A 16,730-nucleotide genomic window follows, 5' to 3' on the forward strand; every position below is an offset into this window, starting at 1 on the left:
CTGGAAGACAGCTCCCCAGGCTCTCCCCTGTAGTTTTCAGGCTCAAAGGGTTAAAAAGAGAGGGGGGACACTAAATTTAGGCGCAATATATGAATACAAGCAGCTATTTGGGGAAAAATCACTCAGTTATAGTGTTAATCCCTGCATTATATAGCGCTCTGGTGTGTGCTGGCATACTCTCTCTCGGTCTCCCCAAAGGACTTTGTGGGGTCCTGTCCTCAGTCAGAGCATTCCCTGTGTGTATGCGGTGTGTCGGTACGGCTGTGTCGACATGTTGGATGAGGAAGGTTACGTGGAGGCGGAGCAGAGGCCGATAAATGGGATGTCGCCCCCTGTGGGGCCGACACCAGAGTGGATGGATAGGTGGAAGGTATTAACCGACAGTGTCAACTCCTTACATAAAAGGCTGGATGACGTAACAGCTGTGGGACAGCCGGCTTCTCAGCCTGTGCCTGCCCAAGCGTCTCAAAGGCCATCAGGGGCTCAAACAACGCCCGTTACCTCAGATGGCAGACACAGATGTCGACACGGAGTCTGACTCCAGTGTCGACGAGGTTGAGACATATACACAATCCACTAGGAACATCTGTTACATGATCTCGGCAATGAAAAAATGTGTTACGCATTTTCTGACATGAACCCAAGTACCACATAAAAGGGGTTTTATTTTTGGGGAGAAAAAGCAGCCAGTGTTTTGTTCCCCCATCAGATGAATGAATGAAGTATGTAAAGAAGCGTGGTTTCCCCCGATAAGAAACTGGTAATTTCTAAAAAGTTACTGATGGCGTACCCTTTCCCGCCAGAGGATAGGTCACGTTGGGAGATATCCCTTAGGGTGGATAAGGCGCTCACACGTTTGTCAAAAGGTGGCACTGCCGTCTTAGGATACGGCCACCTTGAAGGAACCTGCTGATAAAAAGCAGGAGGCGATCCTGAAGTCTGTATTTACACACTCAGGTTATATACTGAAACCTGCAATTGCCTCAGCATAAATAGTGCTGCTGCAGCATGGTCTGACACCCTGTCATATAATATTAACACGCTAAGACAGGGATAATATTTTGCTAACATTGAGCATATTTAAGACGTTGTCTTATATATAAAGGATGCACAGAGGGATATTTGCCGGCTGGCATCCAGAATTAATGCAATGTCCATTCTCCCAGGAGGGTAGTAGAAACCCGGCAGTGGACAGGTGATGCTGCATTTAAAAGGCACATGGAGATTCTGCCTTATAAGGGTGAGGAATTGTTTGGGGATGGTCTCTGGGACCTCGTATCCACAGCAACAGCTGGGAACAAAAAATTTTACCTCAGGTTTCCTCACAAAAGCCTAAGAAAGCACCGTATTTTCAGGTACAGTCCTTTCGGCTTCAGAAAAGCAAGCGGGTCAAAGGCGCTTCCTTTCTGCACAGAGACAAGGGAAGAAGGAAAAAGCTGCACCAGTCAGCCAGTTCCAGGATCAAATATCTTCCCTCGCTTCCTCTGAGTCCACCGCATGACGCTGGGGCTCCACAGGTGGAGACAGGTGCGGTGGGGGCGCGTCTCGGGAACTGCAGGGATCAGTGGGCTTGCCCACAGGTGGATCCCTAGGTTCTGCAAGTAGTATCACAGGGATACAGGCTGAAGTTCGAGATGACTCCCCCTCGCCGTTGCCTCACATCAGCCTTGCCTGCTGCCCTCGGAAAAAGGTAGTACTGGCGGCAATTCACAAGCTGTACTTCCAGCAGGTGAAATCAAGGTACCCCTCCTTCAACAAGGCCGGGGTTACTATTCCAAAATGTTGTGGTACCGAAACCAGACGGTTCGGTGAGACCCATTCTAAAATTGAAATCCTTGAACACTTATATACGAAGGTTCAAGTTAAAAATGGAATCGCTCAGGGCGATTATTGCAAGCCTGGAAAATTTCAGGGTATCACTGGACATCAAGGATACTTACCTGCATGTCCCTATTTACCCTCGTCACCAGGTGTACCTCAAAATTGTGGTACAGGATTGTCATTACCAATTCCAGACGTTGCCGTTGGTCTGTCCCCGGCACCAAGGGTATTTACCAAGGTAATGGCCGAAGTACTTATCCCGTACTTGGACGATCTCCTTATAAAGGCGAGGTCCAGGGAGCAGTTGTTCGTCGGAGTAGCACTATCTCGGGAAGTGCTACAACAGCACGGCTGGATTCTGAATATTCCAAAGTCACAGCTGGTTCCTACGACGCGTCTACTGTTCCTGGGTATGGTTCTGGACACAGAACAGGATAAAAAGGGTTTCTCCCGGAGGAGAAGTCCAAGGAGTTGGCGTCTCTAGACGGAGACCTCCTAATACAAATACAGGTATCGGTGCATCTATGCACGCGAGCCTTGGGAAAGATGGTAGCTTCTTACGAAGAATTTCCATTCGCCAAGTCCCATGCAAGGATCTTCCAGTGGGATCTGTTGGACAAGTGGTCCGGGTCGCATCCTCAGATGCATTGGCGGATAACCCTGTCTCCAAGGGCCAGGGTGTCGCTGTGGTGGTGACTGCAGAGTGCTCATCTTCTAGGGGGCCGCAGATTCGGCATACAGGACTGGGTCCTGGTGACCACGGATGCCAGCCTTCCAGGCTGGGGGGCAGTCACACAGGGAAGAAACTTCCAAGGCCTATGGAAAAGTCAGGAGACTTCCCTACACATAAATGTTCTGGAACTATGGGCCATTTACAATGCCCTAAGTCAGGCTAGATCCCTGCTTCAACACCGGCCGGTGCTGATCCAGTCAGACAACATCACGGCGGTCGCTCATGTAAACCGACAGGGCGGCACAAGAAGCAGGATGGCGATGGCAGAAGCCACAAGGATTCTCCGATGGGCGGAAAATCATGTGTTAGCACTGTCAGCAGTGTTCATTCCCGGAGTGGACAACTGAGAAGCAGACTTTCTCAGCAGACACGACCTCCACCCGAGAGAGTGGGGACTTCATCCAGAAGTCTTCCAAATGATTGTACACCGTGGGGAAAGGCCACAGGTGGACAGGATGGCGTCCCGCCTCAACAAAAAGCTACAAAGATATTGCGCCAGGTCAAGGGACCCTCAGGCGATAGCTGTGGATGCTCTGGTAACACCGTGGGTGTACCAGTCGGTGTATGTGTTCCCTTCTCTGCCTCTCATACCCAGGGTAATGAGAATAATAAGAAGGAGAGGAGTAAGAACTATACTCCTTGTTCCGGGTGGCCAAGAAGAGCTTGGTACCCAGAACTCCAAGAAATGATCTCAGAGGACCCATGGCCTCTGCCGCTCAGACAGGACCTGCTGCAGCAGGGGGCCTGTCTGTTCCAAGACGTACCGCGGCTGCGTTTGACGGCATAGCGGTTGAACGCCGGATCCTGAAGGAAAAGGGCATTCCGGAGGAAGTTATCCCTACACTATTTAAAGCTAGGAAAGAAGTGAACGCAAACCATTATCACCGCATATGGTGGAAATATGTTGCGTGCTGTGAGGCCAGGAAGGCCCCAAAGGAGAAATTTCAGCTAGGTCGATTTCTGCACTTCCTACAGTCAGAGGTGACTATGGGCCTAAAATTGGGTTCCATGAAGGTCCAGATTTCGGCTCTATCGATTTTCTTCCAAAATAGAACTGGCTTCACTGCCTGAAGTTCGGACTTTTGTTAAGGGAGTGCTGCATAGTCAGCCCCCGTTTGTGCCTCAAGTGGCACCGTGGGATCTGAACGTGGTGTTGGATTTCCTGAAGTCGCATTGGGTTGAGCCACTTAAATCCGTGGAGCTACAATACCTCACGTGGAAAGTGGTCATGCTGTGGGCCGTGGCGTCGGCCAGGCGTGTATCAGAATTGGCGGCTTTGTCATACAAAAGCCCTTATCTGTATTTTATATGGATAAGGCGGAATTGAGGACTCGTTCCCAATTCCTTCCTAAGGTGGTATCAGTTTTTCATGTGAACCAACCTATTGTGGTGCCTGCGGCTACTTGGGACTTGGAGGATTCCAAGTTTCTGGACGTAGTCAGGGCCCTGAAAAGTATATGTTTCCAGGACGGCTGGAGTCAGGAAAACTGACTCGCTATTTATCCTGTATGCACCCAACAAGCTGGGTGCTCCTGCTTCTAAGCAGACTATTGCTCGCTGGATCTGTAGCACGATTCAACTTGCACATTCTGCGGCTGGAATGCCGCACCCTAAATCTGTGAAAGCCCATTCCACGAGGAAAGTGGGCTCTTCTTGGGCGGCTGCCCGAGGGTTCTCGGCTTTACGAATTTGCTGAGCTGTTACTTGGTCGGGTTAAAACACTCTTGCAAGAGTCTACAAGTTTGATACCCTGGCTGAGGAGGACCTAGAGTTTGCTCATTCGGTGCTGCAGAGTCATGCGCACTCTCCCGCCCGTTTGGGAGCTTTGGTATAATCCCCATGGTCCTTACGGAGTCCCCAGCATCCACTTAGGACGTTAGAGAAAATAAGATTTTACTCACCGGTAAATCTATTTCTCGTAGTCCGTAGTGGATGCTGGGCGTCCATCCCAAGTGCGGATTGTCTGCAATACTTGTATATAGTTATTGCCTAACTAAAGGGTTATTGTTGAGCCATCTGTTGAGAGGCTCAGTTGTTATCATACTGTTAACTGGGTATAGTATCACGAGTTATACGGTGTGATTGGTGTGGCTGGTATGAGTCTTACCCGGGATTCAAAATCCTTCCTTATTGTGTCAGCTCTTCCGGGCACAGTATCCTAACTGAGGTCTGGAGGAGGGTCTTAGTGGGAGGAGCCAGTGCACACCAGGTAGTCCTAAAGCTTTCTTTAGTTGTGCCCAGTCTCCTGCGGAGCCGCTAATCCCCATGGTCCTTACGGAGTCCCCAGCATCCACTACGGACTACGAGAAATAGATTTACCGGTGAGTAAAATCTTATTTTTTATCCCACTGACCCACAACATAGGATTCCAAGGGACTACTGTCCACTCAACATTAACCGCTTTGTCACGCCAAAATACAAGATTCATTTATCAGCTGTTAGACCAAAGAACACTCCAAATTCTTTCACACTCAAGTCTTAGCGAAGCGTTTCCACAAATTACTATTCCATTATTTGCGTATTTTCAAATACACAGTTATATTAATGGGCTACTGGCTGATTTAACAGACGAAGATAAATCTAATGATTTGGATAGGCTGTTGAGGCTAACTTCAGGTGGGAGTCACTGTATATGTATGTCAGAAGGACTATTGACTGGGAAACCATTCAAACGGGATTAGCTAAATGGTCCTTAAATTTCCCGTCTATTACGATCCCGACTATACTTACTGCTTTTAATCGATTGAATAAATGCCTCATTTCAGCTTCATATGCTGAAATTAACTACCAAATATTGCACCGCTCATACATCACCCCGAAACTGCGATTCTAAATGGGTATATCATCGGATTCTAAATGTTTCAAATGTAATATGGTGGACACTGATATATACCGTTGTTTGTGGAGCTGTCCTGAGGTTTTTAAATTCTGGACCTCAATTCAATCCTTTATCAAAGAGAAGCTGGGAATCAGTATTAATATATCCCCTGAGTGGGTTTTTTGGGATATTCATTCATCACTCCACACCCCCAGAATACCGCCAGGACAACGTAGCTTATTAGCTAAAGTAGCTGCTGCTGGTAAGATATCCATTCTCTCACAGTGGATATCCACAGACACACTTTCTTTGGCTTTGTTGCTGCCTCACTTATCCTACCTATTTCATATGGAGTGGTTGGAGATGGCAATAAACAAAGAAAAGAGGGTAGAGGGATTTTTCAAGATTTGGCTCCCGTATGTCAAGACGCTACCTGACCCTAAAAAAGATTCCCTCAGACAGGCTGTGGCACTTACCGCATGGAATAATCTTTAAGTGATTTCTCTGGGTCACCCGCCCTTTTAAATCTTGGAAGTGTACATATCTACGTGAATATATCTCTTCTGTACTCCCATTTGAGTTAATCTATGATCTATGTTTGCAAACCACTCTTTGTATTTTTGAACCTGTATTTTCAAAATACTGTATGTATTGTTGTAACATTGTTAGTTACATATGTAATATCTTTTTGTTTGTTGTTTCTGTATATCTGTACTGTGCAGTTGTCCAATAAAGTGTTTGGAGAAAAAAAAACATGCAGAGATATAGTTTTATTTCCCAATACTTATTGCAGCCCTTCATATCCTAATGGTGGCCTAACACAGACTGATCTGGGCGCTTTAGCCAATTGCTGAACAGTCATATCCTGTGAGGCATAGTTACTGTAATATGATGATGACTGCGCAAAAGCAGTCAGCATGTGGTCATCATCTAATTACATTTTATGCCAGCTTCATTCAAAATCTTTCCAAGTAGATGTTGATCAAGATTTAAGGTCACTTTATGCCTACACGGGCAGCGCACTGTTCCAGCTAGGTGTAAAACAGCCTAATCTTGTCTGCCAGCAATGCAGTGTACCTTAAATGGCTGCTTGTAATGCCAGCTTCATTTGCTAATCAAGGATAAGACTTCCTTTGGCCTTAAAGAAAATAATACCCCTTTCACACTGCAGCTATAACCCGGTAAATTGACAGTTTTTAAGCCTTCCAAAACGGGTCTAGCTGCGGTCTGAAAGCACCACATTGAATTTACCAGTTACAGAATACCGGTATTTTAAAACTGGTAAAAAGCTGGGTCCAACAGGGTTCAGACCCGTTTCATTGTGCAATGTGAAAGGCTCAGAAACGGTATTTCCAAACCACAGAAGGTGATAGGCTGTCTCCATGCGTGATGTCACCAGGCAGAAGCAGGAAATTTACTGGAGGAAACGCATGAGAGTGAAGAAGCATTTTATTATACATAATACAGTTTAAAATGGCAAATTGGAGTGATGAGGAGGATAGGGAGCTGCTTAGGATCAGAGGGGATGAAGAAATATGTAGACAAATCACTGGGACAGTGAAGGATGCAGTAATCTACAAAAACATGGTAAAGATGCTTGAAGCTGCTAGGTTCCATCGTACGACTAGCAAAATTATTAATAATTAACTAATAATTATTAATAATGTGCGGGCCAGAAAAGTCCATTTAAAATGACAACCACTGTTTTCTATGGGTGAAACGGGTTCAGTGTGAAAGGTACCAAAACGGTAATGAAATGGTAATATACCAGTTACAATGAAGGGGGTTTAACTGCTCAGACCCGTTTTTAAGAAACGTTTTAAAAGCAGGGTTTGCGATGTGAAAGCGGTATAAATGTTGGGCTAATCCATTTTTGTACAGTATATGTAACCTAGTTTAGTTACATGGCTGTGGATCACATAGTATCTGCATCTTTGTGTCACAGAACTGGGCATTGATCATAATCTGGAGAGGCAGACTGTGAAGAAGGAGACTGTCAGCCAAAGACACATCCTGACCAAGGAAGTCCAAAACTTAAAGCAAGAGAAAAACAAGCAGGTGAGAGATGTCACGCACTCCAGACCTTTTCCCTGTGCAGTATACAATGTATAAGCTCACTATGATTTGTACTACAGTTCCTGGGCTTGATGGGAACCATCGATAAACAGAGTGAAGAGATGACCCGAACCACAAGGTCTGTCTGTGAGAAGGAGGTGTATGTCTCGTGTTATCTTTAATGTTCTTTTCCTTTATTTCTTATGTTTTGTTTTTTTCTTTCTTCCCCCTCGTCTGTCCCTTATTTTTGGAGCAGAAAAACAGCGTTGCAAATCGGCAAACTTCAGGAAGCACTGGAGGATAGGAAGTCCATTGTAAATTCATTGACCGCCAAGTAAGGACTTCTGTGAGTCATTTTTAGTCTAGGCCAAATTGCTAGAGTAGGCGTATTCTGCAGGACTTCTTCGGTTGAACAGAATCGAGGCACTACCTTTGGGGCTGTTCTTAGTTATATGTATCCATACTGTGGAGTTAGTAAGCAAAGTCTTCCTCTCAGACTCTTCTATTAGTAAAAGTCGAAGGTTTAGGTTACTGACTCCACAACCATGATTTGTATAAAGCAAATTCAGCCTTCAAATGAATATTGTCACATGATGAGAGAGCAGTATCCACATCCTAGCAGAATTTAAAAAAAAGTATCCACTGCTTAAATAAATCACAATCCATTAACAATATTTACAATGTAAATTTTACATCTTAATTAGATAAAATCCTTGCTATTATATCTCTGTTCATACAATCTAATCACCTAAATCCAGAGAAACCATAGTTGGCTAAAAAAAATCACATAACTCCCTTTCCCTGTTTGTTTTTTAATTTCTTTATTTCCTTTTTGTTTTCAGTCCTTCCCCTTACTTATTCTTTTTGTCTGATTTTGCTTGGCTCACCTTACTTCCCGATTCCCCTACTTCGACCACCAAAGTAAATGAAACTAATACAAATAAAAAGGTGGAAAACAAATAATTGGGAAGGGCGTCCAATATGATGCAGCCATAGAAACTCAAAACCTCTCAGATAATCATAATCCACCGTATGTGTTCCCATATTTCCACCTAGTGTAGAGCTCAGTGCTAAAACCTACTGTTAAGGACCCTACACACTGGATGACATTTTGGAAAGATATCGTTAAAAAATTAACTATTTCTCTAACGTCCTAGTGGATGCTGGGGACTCCGTAAGGACCATGGGGAATAGACGGGCTCCACAGGAGACATGGGCACTTTAAGAAAGAATTTAGATTCTGGTGTGCTCTGGCTCCTCCCTCTATGTCCCTCCTCCAGATCTCAGTTTGAATCTGTGCCCAGACGAGCTGGGTGCTGTTTAGTGAGCTCTCCTGAGCTTGCTGTAAGAAAGTATTATGTTAGGTTTTTTATTTTCAGGGAGCTCTGCTGGCAACAGACTCCCTGCATCGTGGGACAGAGGGGAGAGAAGCAGCCCTACTCTCTGAAGCTAGGTCCTGCTTCTTAGGCTACTGGACACCATTAGCTCCAGAGGGATTGGTACGCAGGATCTCACCCTCGTCGTCCGATCCCAGAGCTGCGCCGCCGTCCCCCTCGCAGAGCCGGAAGACAGAAGCCGGGTTAGTATGAGAAGCAAGAAGACTTCGAAATCGGCGGCAGAAGACTCCGTTCTTCACATGAGGTAACGCACAGCACTGCAGCTGTGCGCCATTGCTCCAAACACACCTAACATACTCCGGTCACTGTAAGGGTGCAGGGGGGGGGGGGGGGGCGCCCTGGGCAGCATATTGACCTCTATTGGCAAAAGCACTCATATATACAGTTGGGCACTGTATATATGTATGAGCCCCCGCCAAAAAGATATGTATTTTAGCGGGACAGAAGCCCGCCGTCGAGGGGGCGGGGCTTCTCCCTCAGCACTCACCAGCGCCATTTTTTCTCCACAGCTCCGCTGAGAAGAAGCTCCCCAGGCTCTCCCCTGCAGATCACGGTAGAAAAGGGTAAAAGGAGAGGGGGGGCACATAATTAGGCGCAAAAAACACAATATACAGCAGCTACTGGGTTAACATTAAGTTACTGTGTTATTCGTGGGTTATATAGCGCTGGGGTGTGTGCTGGCATACTCTCTCTCTGTCTCTCCAAAGGGCCTTATGGGGAAATTGTCTTCAGATGAGCATTCCCTGAGTGTGTGGTGTGTCGGTACGTGTGTGTCGACATGACTGATGAGGAAGGCTATGTGGAAGCAGAGCAGGAGCAAATGAATGTGGTGTCTCTGCCGACGGCACCGACACCTGATTGGATGGATATGTGGAAGGTTTTAAATGATAATGTTAATTCCTTGCATAAAGGTTAGACAAAGCTGAAACCTCAGGACAGTCAGGGTCCCAACCCATGCCTGATCCTATGTCGCAGAGGCCGACAGGGTCTCAGAACCGCCCACTATCCCAAATTATTGACCGACATGGATTCTGACTCCAGTGTCGATTACGATGATGCAAAGTTACAGCCAAAATTGGCTAAATCCATCCGTTATATGATTATAGCTATTAAGGATGTGTTGCACATCACAGAGGAAACCCCAGTCCCTGACAGGAGGGTTCATATGTATGGGGAAAAGAAGCCGCAGGTAACTTTTCCCCCCTCACACGAGCTCAATGAGTTATGTGAAAAGGCTTGGGAATCTCCAGATAAAAAACGGCAGATTTCCAAAAAGATTCTTATGGCGTATCCTTTCCCGCCAACGGACAGGTTACGCTGGGAATCCTCCCCTAGGGTGGACAAAGCTTTGACACGCTTATCCAAGAAGGTAGCCCTGCCGTCACAGGATACGGCTACCCTCAAAAATGCTGCGGATCGCAAACAGGAGGTTACCCTGAAGTCCATTTATACACATTCAGGTACCTTACTGAGGCCGGCAATCGCGTCGGCTTGGGTGTGTAGTGCTGTAGCAGCATGGACGGATACCTTATCTGAGGAACTTGATACCTTAGACAAGGATACTATATTAATGACCCTGGGGCATATTAAAGACGCTGTCCTTTATATGAGAGATGCTCAGAGAGACATTAGCCTACTAGGTTCTAGAATAAATGCTATGTCGATTTCTGCCAGAAGGGTCCTGTGGACTCGGCAATGGACAGGTGATGCCGACTCAAAAAGGCACATGGAGGTTTTACCTTACAAGGGTGAGGAATTGTTTGGGGAGGGTCTCTCGGACCTGGTCTCCACAGCTACGGCTGGGAAGTAAAAAATTTTGCCATATGTTTCCTCACAACCTAAGAAAGCACCGTATTACCAAATGCAGTCCTTTCGATCACAGAAAAACAAGAAAGTCCGAGATGCGTCCTTTCTTGCCAGAGGCAGGGGCAGAGGAAAGAAGCTGCACAACACAGCTAGTTCCCAGGAACAGAAGTCCTCCCCGGCTTCCACTAAATCCACCGCATGACGCTGGGGCTCCACAGGCGGAGCTAGGCCCGGTGGGGCGCGTCTCCGAAATTTCAGCCACAAGTGGGTTCACTCAGAGGGAAATAGTGTTAACTGCAATTCACAAATTGTATCTTCAACAGGTGGTGGTCAAGGTTCCCCTCCTTCAACAAGGAATGGGTTATTATTCGACCATGTTTGTGGTACCGAAACCGGACGGTTCGGTCAGACCCATATTGAATTTAAAATCCCTGAACATGTATCTAAAAAGGTCTCGGTTCAAGATGGAATCGCTGAGAGCGGTCATTGCAAGCCTGGAAGGGGGGGATTTTATGGTGTCTCTGGACATAAAGGATGCATACCTTCATGTCCCCATTTATCCACCTCATCAGGCGTACCTCAGATTTGTGGTACAGGATTGTCATTACCAATTTCAGACGTTGCCGTTTGGTCTCTCCACGGCTCCGAGAATATTTACCAAGGTAATGGCGGAAATGATGGTACTCCTGCGGAAGCAAGGGGTCACAATTATCCCATACTTGGACGATCTCCTCATAAAAGCGAGGTCAAGAGAGCAGTTGCTGATCAGCGTAGCACGTTCTCTGGAAGTGTTACGGCAACACGGCTGGATTCTGAATATTCCAAAGTCGCAGTTGGTTCCTACGACTCGTCTGCCTTTCCTGGGCATGATTCTGGACACAGGCCAGAAAAGGGTTTATCTCCCGATAGAGAAGGTTCAGGAACTCATGACACTGGTCAGGGACCTATTAAAACCAAAACAGGTGTCAGTGCATCACTGCACTCGAGTCCTGGGAAAGATGGTGGCATCGTACGAGGCCATTCCCTTCGGCAGGTTCCATGCGAGGACCTTTCGATGGGATTTACTGGACAAATGGTCCGGATCACATCTTCAGATGCATCGGTTAATCACCCTATCCCCCAGGGCCAGGGTGTCTCTCCTGTGGTGGCTGCAGAGTGCTCACCTTCTCGAGGGCCGCAGATTCGGCATTCAGGACTGGGTCCTGGTGACCACGGATGCAAGCCTCCGAGGGTGGGGAGCAGTCACGCAGGGAAGAAATTTCCAAGGTCTGTGGTCAAGTCAGGAGACTTGCCTTCACATCAACATCCTGGAACTAAGGGCAATTTACAACGCCCTACGTCAAGCAGAGACCCTGCTTCGCGGTCAACCAGTTCTGATTCAGTCAGACAACATCACCGCTGGGGCTCATGTAAACCGACAAGGCGGCACAAGGAGCAGGGTGGCGATGGCAGAAGACACCAGAATTCTTCGCTGGGCAGAGAATCATGTAAGCGCACTGTCAGCAGTGTTCATCCCAGGGGTACAAACAAATTTCAGCCTAGCCAGCTGTTGTGCTCAGCAGCTCCTTTATCACGATTCTAGATACTGATTACCAGTTGGTAAATTTACTATTATATATATAGCGCCAGATATATACAGTTTGAGATCCTTCTCCAACTGTATTTATTTAATTTTTCATCCCGGGGGTAGACAACTGGGAAGCAGACTTCCTCAGCAGGCACGACCTCCACCCGGGGGAGTGGGGACTTCATCAAGAAGTCTTCGCACAGCTTGCAAGTCGGTGGGAACTGCCACAGGTGGACATGATGGCATCCTGCCTCAACAAGAAACTACAGAGGTATTGTGCCAGGTCAAGAGACCCTCAGGCGATAGCTGTAGACGCCCTGGTGACACCGTGGGTGTTCCAATCGGTCTATGTATTTCCTCCTCTTCCTCTCATACCCAAGGTGCTGAGAATCATAAGAAAAAGAGGAGTGAGAACAATACTCATTGTTCCGGATTGGCCAAGAAGGACTTGGTATCCAGATCTGCAAGAAATGCTCACAGAGGACCCGTTGCCACTTCCTCTAAGACAGGACTTGTTGCAACAAGGGCCCTGTCTGTTCCAAGACTTACCGCGGCTGCGTTTGACGGCATGGCGGTTGAACGCCGGATCCTAGCAGAAAAAGGCATTCCAGATGAGGTAATTCCTACGCTGATATTTGCTAGGAAGGACGTGACAGCTCAACATTATCACCGTATATGGCGAAAATATGTTGCTTGGTGTGAGGCCAGGAATGCCCCTACGGAGGAATTCCAGCTGGGCCGTTTCCTTCACTTCCTACAGTCAGGAGTGACTTTGGGCCTAAAATTGGGTTCCATTAAGGTCCAGATTTCAGCCCTATCCATTTTCTTTCAAAAAGAGCTGGCTTCTCTACCTGAAGTTCAGACGTTTGTGAAGGGAGTGCTGCGTATTTAGCCCCCTTTTGTGCCACCGGTGGCACCTTGGGATCTTAACGTGGTGTTGAGTTTCCTGAAATACCACTGGTTTGAACCACTCAAAACGGTGGAATTGAAAAATCTCACGTGGAAGGTGGCCATGCTACTAGCATTGGCTTCGGCTAGGCGTGTGTCAGAATTAGCGGCTTTGTCACATAAAAGCCCCTATCTGGTTTTCCATGCGGATAGAGCAGATTTGCGGACCCGTCCACAATTTCTGCCAAAAGTGGTATCATCCTTTCATATAAACCAACCTATTGTGGTGCCTGTGGCTACTACTGACTTGGAGGATTCCGAGTTACTTGATGTGGTCAGGGCTTTGAAGGTTTATGTAGCCAGAACGGCTAGGGTCAGGAAAACAGAATCTTTGTTTATCCTGTATGCTTCCAACAAGCTTGGTGCTCCAGCTTCAAAGCAAACTATTGCTCGCTGGATCTGTAATACGATTCAGCAGGCTCATTCTGCGGCTGGATTGCCGCTGCCAAAATCAGTTAAGGCCCATTCCACTAGGAAGGTGGGCTCTTCTTGGGCAGCTGCCCGAGGGGTCTCGGCATTACAGCTGTGCCGAGCGGCTACTTGGTCAGGTTCAAACACTTTTGCAAAGTTCTACAAGTTTGATACCCTGGCTGAGGAGGACCTTGTGTTTGCTCATTCGGTGCTGCAGAGTCATCCGCACTCTCCCGCCCGTTTGGGAGCTTTGGTATAATCCCCATGGTTCTTACGGAGTCCCCAGCATCCACTAGGACGTTAGAGAAAATAAGATTTTACTTACCGGTAAATATATTTCTCGTAGTCCGTAGTGGATGCTGGGCGCCCGTCCCAAGTGCGGACTTCTTCTGCAATAAATCCAAAACTCCAAGAAATGAAGCGCTGTCCAGACCAATAAATTTTCAAAACACAAAACATTTATTTTACATTACATAACATACAAACATTAATCACACGGCCGGCGTAACAATGAATTAAAATAATAAAATATATATGGAAAAGCTGGTGGCCACTTCTGAATTAGTTTAGCTTGATTACTTCACTAATAATTAGCAGCATGAATGGCATTTAGCCAACAAATCCTAGCTTCAGTACTTGCTCACTATATAATAAAGCTCAGAGATGTTAGAAAGCTCAGAAAGCACCAATGGTTAATGTCATGTGACAATAATGAGCTGACAGTTCCTCGTATTTATCAAATGGCAGTATTATAAGATCAAAGCGTGTAGATATTCATGCAAACTTGGTTAGTAGTAGAAGTTTAGTATTAGTAATTTTCCGTATGATCTCTTAGCAGATACTTATCTTATAATACTGCCATTTGATAAATACGAGGAACTGTCAGCTCATTATTGTCACATGACATTAACCATTGGTGCTTTCTGAGCTTTCTAACATCTCTGAGCTTTATTATATAGTGAGCAAGCACTGAAGCTAGGATTTGTTGGCTAAATGCCATTCATGCTGCTAATTATTAGTGAAGTAATCAAGCTAAACTAATTCAGAAGTGGCCACCAGCTTTTCCATATATATTTTATTATTTTAATTCATTGTTACGCCGGCCGTGTGATTAATGTTTGTATGTTATGTAATGTAAAATAAATGTTTTGTGTTTTGAAAATTTATTGATCTGGACAGCGCTTCATTTCTTGGAGTTTTGGATTTTTTGCTTTTTTTGGGGGGTTAACAGTGACCTCTTAAGTGAAGGAGCAGTCCTTGATCTGTTTTAATCTATTAATATCCCAGAATTTATTGTCTGTCAGCGCCCAGGTATTTTTTATTATTTTTTATTATTTCTTCTGCAATACTTGTATATAGTTATTGCTGCAATAAGGGCTATGTTATTGTTGCATCAGGGTTGAACTGATACTCTGTTGTTGTTCATACTGTTGACTGGGTAAGTTTATCAAAAGTTATACGGTGTGATTGGTGTGGCTGGTATGAGTCTTGCCCTGGATTTCCAAAATCCTTTTCTTGTACTGTCAGCTCTTCCGGGCACAGTTTCTCTAACTGAGGTCTGGAGGAGGGACATAGAGGGAGGAGCCAGAGCACACCAGAATCTAAATTCTTTCTTAAAGTGCCCATGTCTCCTGCGGAGCCTGTCTATTCCCCATGGTCCTTACGGAGTCCCCAGCATCCACTACGGACTACGAGAAATAGATTTACCGGTAATTAAAATCTTATTATCGTTCAGGGTGGAGTCACCGATGATGAACGATGCGCGTCCCGCAGTCGTTCATTGTTGGTCTATAATCGTTTATCATTGCAATTTGGACGATATTGATGTTTGCAATGTCAAAACATTCAAATCGTTCAGTGTGTATGCAGGAAATCGTTACTGAAAAATCGTTAATTGTTCATATCGTTCAAATCGCCCAGGGTGTAGGGCCCTTAGCTCTGATTGAGACCCACATTAACATGGATTTCTAATAGAATAGAAAAAACTGAGTCGCTTGTTTATACCCTGTGTTATCCAATTAGGAGCTAATTCCGCTCTAAGAAAATAAAGTATTTTTAGAACGGGGTAAGGGAATATATAAATTGGTACACACGTATTAGACAGTTTAATTACTATCTAGTTTAATATCCATCTACCTGTATAATGTATACAGCATGTGCCATCGTACATGGAAGAGCATGAATGAAATACATTACTTTCAATCTGAGTTTTTCCTTCATGCTAGCTGTGAAAGGAGCGAATTTACAGAGGGCATTGTATGCACACAGCAAATCACTTTTATTTTCCACTAGTGCGTTTAAATGCTTCGTAAACCAGTGCAATTCAGTGATAAGCCAGGGTCATCCTCACATGATATCGCAAACAAACAAGACCCGTCACATTTTGATGGCAGGTTCTAAGGACATAATTTATAAGTTCGGTCTGACCTTCTAAAAAGGGGTATGGTATGTTAGATAGAATAGACTTAGGTCGACCACTATTGGTCGACAGTAGGTAGGTAGGCAGGGACTCTAGGTCGAAATGAAAAAAGGTCGACATCAGTTTTTTTTTAATTTTTTGGTGTTTTCTTTGTTAAGTGATGGGGAACCCAAATTGGTGCACAGTGTCCCCTCTCATGGCTCGCTTCGGGCAAGGTGCCTCGCTCTGCTGCACTCGGCACAGGTTACCGTTCCCAATTGTAGTCCACGTGGATCGTAAAGTATGAAAAAGTAAAAAAAATGAGAGAAATAAAAAATTTGGAAAACTCATATCGACCTTTTGTCATGTCGACATAGAGTCCCTGTCGACCTAGAAATCACGTCGACTTATTGTCGACCAATAGTGGTCGACATAGACACTGTTGACTTAAGTCTTGTCGACCTAGAGACCGGATCACCTAAAAAGACCCATAATTCAATCCTATGAGAGATCAGTCTAAAAGCATACTTTTTTGTATTCAGGTTTTTTGGAGGGTGGTGGAGCTGTCACACTGCCAGTAGAGAAATAAAAGTGATAGGTTGTATCGCTGCACTCAATCTGTGCTTTAACATTTAAAATTAATGTGGAATGCTCACTCCCTCTCCTACTGCAGTGTTTTCTGGATGTGTTTCCATGTGATATTTGATTATCTTTCCCTTTTCACTTCATATGTGGCAGCGCTTACTAATTTCAGTGCTTGCTGAATGTGTGGTGCA

The 16,730-nt window shown here is 45.6% G+C and overlaps 1 protein-coding gene across 1 annotated transcript in view; it reads left to right on the forward strand.

Annotated features, from left to right (window-relative positions):
* LRRC45 (leucine rich repeat containing 45) overlaps positions 1-16,730 on the forward strand; it is a 55,138-nt gene that overhangs the window by 21,034 nt on the left and 17,374 nt on the right. The window contains exons 6-8 of the mRNA XM_063961228.1: positions 7,318-7,430; positions 7,508-7,566; positions 7,684-7,761. Of these exons, the coding sequence (XP_063817298.1) occupies positions 7,318-7,430; positions 7,508-7,566; positions 7,684-7,761 (250 nt within the window). The remainder of the gene's footprint in view (positions 1-7,317; positions 7,431-7,507; positions 7,567-7,683; positions 7,762-16,730) is intronic.

The sequence above is a fragment of the Pseudophryne corroboree genome, chromosome 3 (assembly GCF_028390025.1).
Source record: "Pseudophryne corroboree isolate aPseCor3 chromosome 3, aPseCor3.hap2, whole genome shotgun sequence".
NCBI classification, from domain to species: Eukaryota; Metazoa; Chordata; class Amphibia; order Anura; family Myobatrachidae; genus Pseudophryne; species Pseudophryne corroboree.